This window comes from Carlito syrichta, unplaced genomic scaffold (assembly GCF_000164805.1).
Source record: "Carlito syrichta isolate Samal-C Ts95f unplaced genomic scaffold, Tarsius_syrichta-2.0.1 Scaffold305043, whole genome shotgun sequence".
Taxonomy (NCBI): domain Eukaryota; kingdom Metazoa; phylum Chordata; class Mammalia; order Primates; family Tarsiidae; genus Carlito; species Carlito syrichta.
In genome coordinates this window covers 376,640-383,112 of record NW_007249139.1, presented here as the reverse complement: position 1 = coordinate 383,112, position 6,473 = coordinate 376,640, and the positions used below count along the sequence as shown (strand labels likewise).

At 40.7% G+C, this 6,473-nt stretch overlaps 1 protein-coding gene across 2 annotated transcripts in view; it reads left to right on the top strand.

Annotated features, from left to right (window-relative positions):
* Nucleotides 1–6,473, top strand: part of SRPK1 (SRSF protein kinase 1) — a 78,953-nt gene that overhangs the window by 50,162 nt on the left and 22,318 nt on the right. For both annotated transcript variants that reach the window (XM_008061066.1, XM_008061067.2), the window contains exons 8-11: nt 2,111–2,136; nt 2,561–2,774; nt 3,156–3,575; nt 3,929–4,029. In XM_008061066.1, the coding sequence (XP_008059257.1) occupies nt 2,111–2,136; nt 2,561–2,774; nt 3,156–3,575; nt 3,929–4,029 (761 nt within the window). The remainder of the gene's footprint in view (nt 1–2,110; nt 2,137–2,560; nt 2,775–3,155; nt 3,576–3,928; nt 4,030–6,473) is intronic.

The following is a 6,473-nucleotide window of genomic DNA, read 5'->3' as shown; positions in this document are numbered from 1 at the left end:
TGAGTTGGAGTCTCACTCTGTTGCCCAGGCTGGAGGGCAGTGGCATGCTCACAGCCACCACATCCTCGACCTGCAGGGAGCAGGCAATTCTTCTGCCTCAACCTTCCAGGTAGTTGGAGCTACAGGCATGCATCACCACGCCCAGCTAGTTTTTTGACTTATTGTAGAGACGAGGTCTCACCAAGTTGCCCAGGCTGGTCTCTAACCCCTGGACTCAGGTAATCCTCTCACCTTGGCCTCCCAGAGTGCTGGGATTAGTCTTGAGCTACCGTGCTCAGCTAACTCAGTCATTTAACAATAAAATATTTTAGAAATATTATCCTTCAAGATACTTATTTGTTCTCATTCTTGCTCCCATTTGCAAGGGAGAAAACTAGATAGTATTGTGTCTTTCAGGTACAAACATGTATGTATATTATAAAAAAGAATTTGAGCTGGGCTCGGTGGCTCAGCCTGTAATCCCACTTTGGGAGGCTGAGGTGAGTGGATTGCCTGAGCCCGCGGGTCCGAGACCCCCCTGGGCAGCGAGACCTCATCTCTACAATAAATCAAAAAATTAACCGGGCGTGGTTGCGCACGCCTGTAGTTCCAGCTACTTGGAAGGCTGAGGCAGAAGGATCGCTGGAGCCCAGCAGGTCGAGGCTGCGGTGACCGGGAGCCACTGCACTCCAGTCTGGGTGACAGAGTAACACTCCAACTCAAAAAAAAAAAAAAAGAATTTGTATTGTGTAAAAGGGTTTTTGATATATTTACCACTTACTATGATCACACATGCTCTCTTATGGATCAGTGATTTGCAGAGGGGCAAGATAACATTACTATTAAGAGCTTGGATTTAAGCAGTGGAGTAGACATACCTGGTTTGAATTCTGGCTTCATCATAGGCTGGAAGACCTTGACTGAATTATTTGACTTCATTTTTCCTCATTCAGGAGTTATTGGGATTGAGTTTTATGGTAAAGCAGTTAATAGTTTGCCACACAGTGTTATGTGCTAAATAAATTATGGCAACTTTGATTATGATTTTTTTTTTCCCATTTGAGATACAGATTTTAGTTTTAATAGTTTAAGCATATTTGAGAGACTTTCTTGACCCCCTCAAGTTGAAATATCAGTTATCATAGACCTCCTCTGAAAAGGAACACTGGAGATGGGAAATGAGAAGTTGTTCAATGGGCATAGTTGGTGTATTGTGAGGTGAAAAGGTTCTAGGGATCCTGTTATACAACACTGGGAATTGAGTTAAGACCACTGAACTGTACATGTAAGAATGCTTAGGAGGGTAAATTTTATGTTATGTTTTTAACCACAATTACCAATATTTTAAAAAGAAAGGAAGACTGAAGAGCCCATCTTCCACCTAAGCTAAACGATTATTCCTGACATGCTGTATTGTAAATTACTATAGCTCTTGCTGTCACCCCTTTTAAACTGACGAGTCCTAGGTAGGGGTGAAGTAAGTTCTTTTTCTATTTTGAGCAGTATGTAAGAATAGAAAATAGGTGATTTTAGTAGCTTTAGTAGTGGAAACCAGATGTGGGAACTTGATTTTTTGCACATATTGATGCAGCCTAAGGAAGAATTTAATTTATTTAAATTTTAAGTTTGGAGCCGGGCTCAGTGGCTCAGTCGCTCAGTCTGTAATCCCGCACTTTGGGAGGCTGAAGTGAGTGGATTGCCTGAGCCCACGGGTTCGAGACCCGCCTGGGCAACTCGGCGAGACCTCATCTCTACAATAAATCAAAAATTAGCCGGGCGTGGTAGCGTGCGCCTGTAGTTCCAGCTACTTGGAAAGCTGAGGTGGAAGGATAGCTGGAGCCCAGCAGGTCGAGGCTGCGGTGGCCGGGAGCGGCCACTGCACTCCAGTCTGGGCGACAGAGTGAGACTCCAACTCAAAAAAAAAAAAATTTTAAGTTTGGCAACTTCTGTGTGAACTGTTTTCTTTTAAGATATGTGGCCTCCACTTAAGTCACTTAAAAACAATAGTTTTTTTCCTACAATGTAGACTATACAAGAAAGACTTTCATTCTGGTAGGATGTCTTATCTGAGTCTTAGTTTATATTGCCTGCTGAATACCAAGATTTTTACTTAGTTTTCTTTTCTTTTCAGTCAGTACTGCTCCTCAACCTAAACCAGTAAGTATAAAGGTGTTTCTATATTTAATGCTGATCTATGGGCTGTGGGCATGGATTCTTCTGTTACCAATAGTCAGTTTGTTTAGAGTTTGAAAAGCAAGGGGGAAAAAATTCCTGCGCTTCTATAGTTTTCTCCAATAAATTCCCCTGCACCTTCAGTAAGTTTTTGCTGGTGTGGCATCTATAAATGTCTGAGTGTAAACCAGCCCCACAGGCTGCTCAGAAGATCACAGTTTATTGTTAATTCTGTTTTTATTTTGTTTCATAAGAGTATCCACGTCTTTTAAGTTAATGAAAAACGTAAGTGCTATGTTAGGGAAAGAGTGAAATTTCATTAGGAAATAATTAAAGTTAATAGTTATCTCCAACTAGGGGTAATGGATTAGCCACCTGAAGGCTTTATCTGTTTGTAATCTCCGCCCAGGCTGACAAAATGTCAAAGAATAAGAAGAAGAAATTGAAGAAGAAGCAGAAGCGCCAGGCAGAATTACTAGAGAAGCGAATGCAGGAAATTGAGGAAATGGAGAAAGAGTCGGGCCCTGGGCAAAAAAGACCAAACAAGCAAGAAGAATCAGAGAGTCCTGTTGAAAGACCCTTGAAAGAGAACCCACCTAATAAAATGACCCAAGAAACACTTGGTATAAATAGAGCATCACAAAAAATTACTTTATGGCACATTTTAATATTAATTTATCATTGTTAATAGTAATATAGTGGTTTCATGCATACAGCACATCTCTGGGGGTGTCCTTATAAGGTTACAGATCTTGTCATAGACTTTAGGCAGGTAATATTAAAATGTAATTTCTAACTTTTCTCAGGAAATGGAACACAGACTTCATTTAGCAATTGGGTAAGGATAAAAGTCTTTGCCCTTCCATAAATAGGTTTCAGATGTTTAGTCATGTTTTTATGCCCCTCAGTGTAAGTTTGAGAAAATGTTTTAATCTTGTGAGAAATGTTTGTTCTTTCATTCACACACATACACATACACCCTTTTTTGTTTGTTTGCTCCTTAGAAGAGTCAAGTACCGTTGGCCAGGATCAGACACTTATGGAACGTGGTGTAGAGGGTGGTGCAGCAGAAATTAATTGCAATGGAGTAATTGAAACCATTAATTATACTGAGAACAGTAATAATGAAACATTGAGGCTTAAAGAGGATCTACATAATGCTAATGACTGTGATGTCCAAAATTTGAAGCAGGAACCTACTTTCCTAAGCTCCCAAAATGGAGACAGCAGCACATCTCAAGAAACAGACTCTTGTACACCTATAACCTCTGAGGTGTCAGATACTATGGTATGCCAGTCTTCCTCAACTGTAGATCAGTCATTCAGTGAACAGGACATCAGCCAACTTCAAGAAAGCATTCGGGCAGAGATACCCTGTGAAGATGAACAAGAGCAAGAACATAATGGACCACTGGACAACAAAGGTACCTGTGCAGATATATTTCCCCATTACTCCTTCCCTGCACAACATGAACATCTTTGTAACTATAACTTTACAGCAGATGTCTTAAGTTACCTTCGAAGTGTAAATCTGTAGCTAACTTTAACTTTTCTTCATAATATACTGGGTGCACATCATTTTATTTGTTGCTGTGAGGACAGAAGTTTTCAATTGTAGAAACTCAAGGTGTTGCTGTGCTCTTTTTATTTTGGAAAATTTATTGTAGGTTGTCAGTTGGGAGCCTGAACATATCGCTCTCACCTTGGAGAGCTTTATTACCCTTGAGTATTTCTATGTTCATTTAACAGTCTTATTAATGATGCCTGTTGTCTATAGGAAAATCTACTGCTGGAAATTTTCTTGTTAATCCCCTTGAGCCAAAAAATGCAGAAAAGCTCAAGGTGAAGATTGCTGATCTTGGAAATGCATGTTGGGTGGTAAGTTAAACTCATCTCAATACTGTAGTTCTGTGTTTGTTTTATTTTTGAGTCAAGGTCTCACTCTGTCACCCAGGCTGGAGTCCAGTGGCAGGATCATGGCTCACCACATCCTTGACCTTCTGGGCTCAGGGGATCCTTCTGCCTCAGCCTCCTGAGTAGCTGAGATTCACACCACCATGCCTGGCTAATTTTTTTGTTTTTTTGTAGAGACCTAGGTCTTGCTGTTTTACTCAGACTGGTCTCAAACTCCTAGCCTCAAGCAATCCTCCCACTTCCACCTCTCAAAGTGCTGGGATTACAAGCATGAGCCACCAAAGGCCAATGCTATGTTTTGAAGTAACTGAGAGAATGAGTGAGAATTTCGACTTAGTTATGCTAAAATAAAGCTTCTACACTTCTGTACTCAGATTGACACATAGTACTTTAGTGAATACTTTTACCTCTTTTTATTTTTAACCTTTTATTATGGAAAAGTTCAAATATATTTATAAGAGTAGAAAGAATGGTGTAATGAAACAGTCTTCTACCCTACCTCAAGTACCCATCACCCAGAATCAATAATGTCACCTCCTGGCCAATCTTGTTTTATATGTATCCTCATTCACTTTCATACTCTCAACACTTATGTTCATACTCCTCTCCTCCCGCCTACCCATTTTCAAAATTGGCATCTAACTTATAAACTGTAACCTCTTTTTTCTTCCCTTTATTCACTTAATATGTTTTGGACACTTTTTTTGGGGGGAGTTGGAGTCTCACTCTGTTGCCCAGACTGGAGTGTAGTAGCCGCTCCCAGCCACCGCAGCCTCAACCTGCTGGGCTCTAGCGATCCTTCCGCCTCAGCCTTCCAAGTCGCCAGAATTATAGGCATGCGCTACCACGCCCGGCTGATTTTTTGATTTATTGTAGAGATGAGGTCTTGCCTGCCCAGGCGGGTCTCGAACCCGTGGGCTCAGCAATCTACTCACCTCAGCCTCCCAAAGGCGCGGGATTACAGGCTGAGTCACCGAGCCCAGCTGGACACTTTTTTTTTAATCAATGAATAATTTAAATAAAATTCAGTTGGTAACATAGTATTCCCGATGTTTAAAAAAAAAAAAAAAAAGGTTATCACAAAAAGCTGTCAAAAAAAAATTTTTCTTTTTTCAGTCTGGTGTCTGTGTTGCCCAGGCTGGAGTGTAGTGGCACGGTCACAGCTCTCTACAGCCTCAACCTCCTGGGCTTAGGCCGTCCTTTGACCTCAGCCTCCCAAGTAGCTGGAACTATAGGCGCATGCCACCACACCCAGCTACTCTTTTTTAATTTTTTGTAAAGACGAGATCTTGCTATGTTAGCCAAGTTAGTCTTGAATGGCTAGGCTCAAGCAGTTCTCCCACCTTGGCCTCCCAATGTGCTGGGATTACAGGAATGTGCCAGTGTGTCCAGGCAAGAATATTTGAGCATTAATCTTTGTTTAGTTGTTCTTAGGACATGTCCTAAACATGGAATTGCTAAGTCAAAAGTTGGATGCTTTTATAAATGGCCTTTTGATGTAAAGTGTTATATTACTTATTTTTACAGATAATTACATATTTTTTATGTATAATGTCATATTACTCTCCAACATCAATTCTACCTTTAACAAATCAGAAAAGTGTTTTTCTTCTCTATCTTAAAGCAAAATAATGGAATATCATTTTAATTGGCACATTATTTTATTAATACCATTGTTTTTTACTGTGTATCTAATTAAGAAAGTTTGGGGGTTTTTGTTTGTTTGTTTGTTTGTTTGTTTTGAGTTGGAGTCTCACTCTGTCACCCGCAGCCCCCACCTGCTGGGCTCCGGCGATCCTTCCACCTCAGCCTTCCAAGTAGCTGGAACTACAGGCGTGTGCTACCACACCCGGCTAATTTTTTATTTATTGTAGAGATGAGGTCTTGCCAAGTTGCCCAGGTGGGTCTTGAAACCCGCATGCTCAGGCAATCCACTCACCTTGGCCTCCCAAAGTACTGGGATTACAGGCTGAGCCACCGAGCCCGGCCTGGGGGTTATTTTTAATGTATGTCTTTTCTAAATCTAAAGTAGAATAATTTGCACATAAATGACACTACTTCAAACAGCCCTATGTTTTGTAAAAGGAAATGGTTCAGATTTCAGAAGTGCCTCGTTTTCAATATTGATTCTAGAATATTATGATAACCTTTTAGAAAAAAGTCAGAGCTTCACACTGATTGATAGGAATGTGGAACAGCTTTCCAGGTAATTAGAATTTCTCCATCACACTGTCATCTGGTCCTAGCCACCATATACAGGGGGAGGGACCCCCAAAAGTGTGTATTATATACTTAAACTTCAGTCACCTTCAAAGTGGTCTCTGTTTGATGTAATACACCTATCAAGATGTTCTTTCTGCTGCTCAAAACAGTTTTTGAACTCATCAATTCTGATGCCTTTTAGTGCT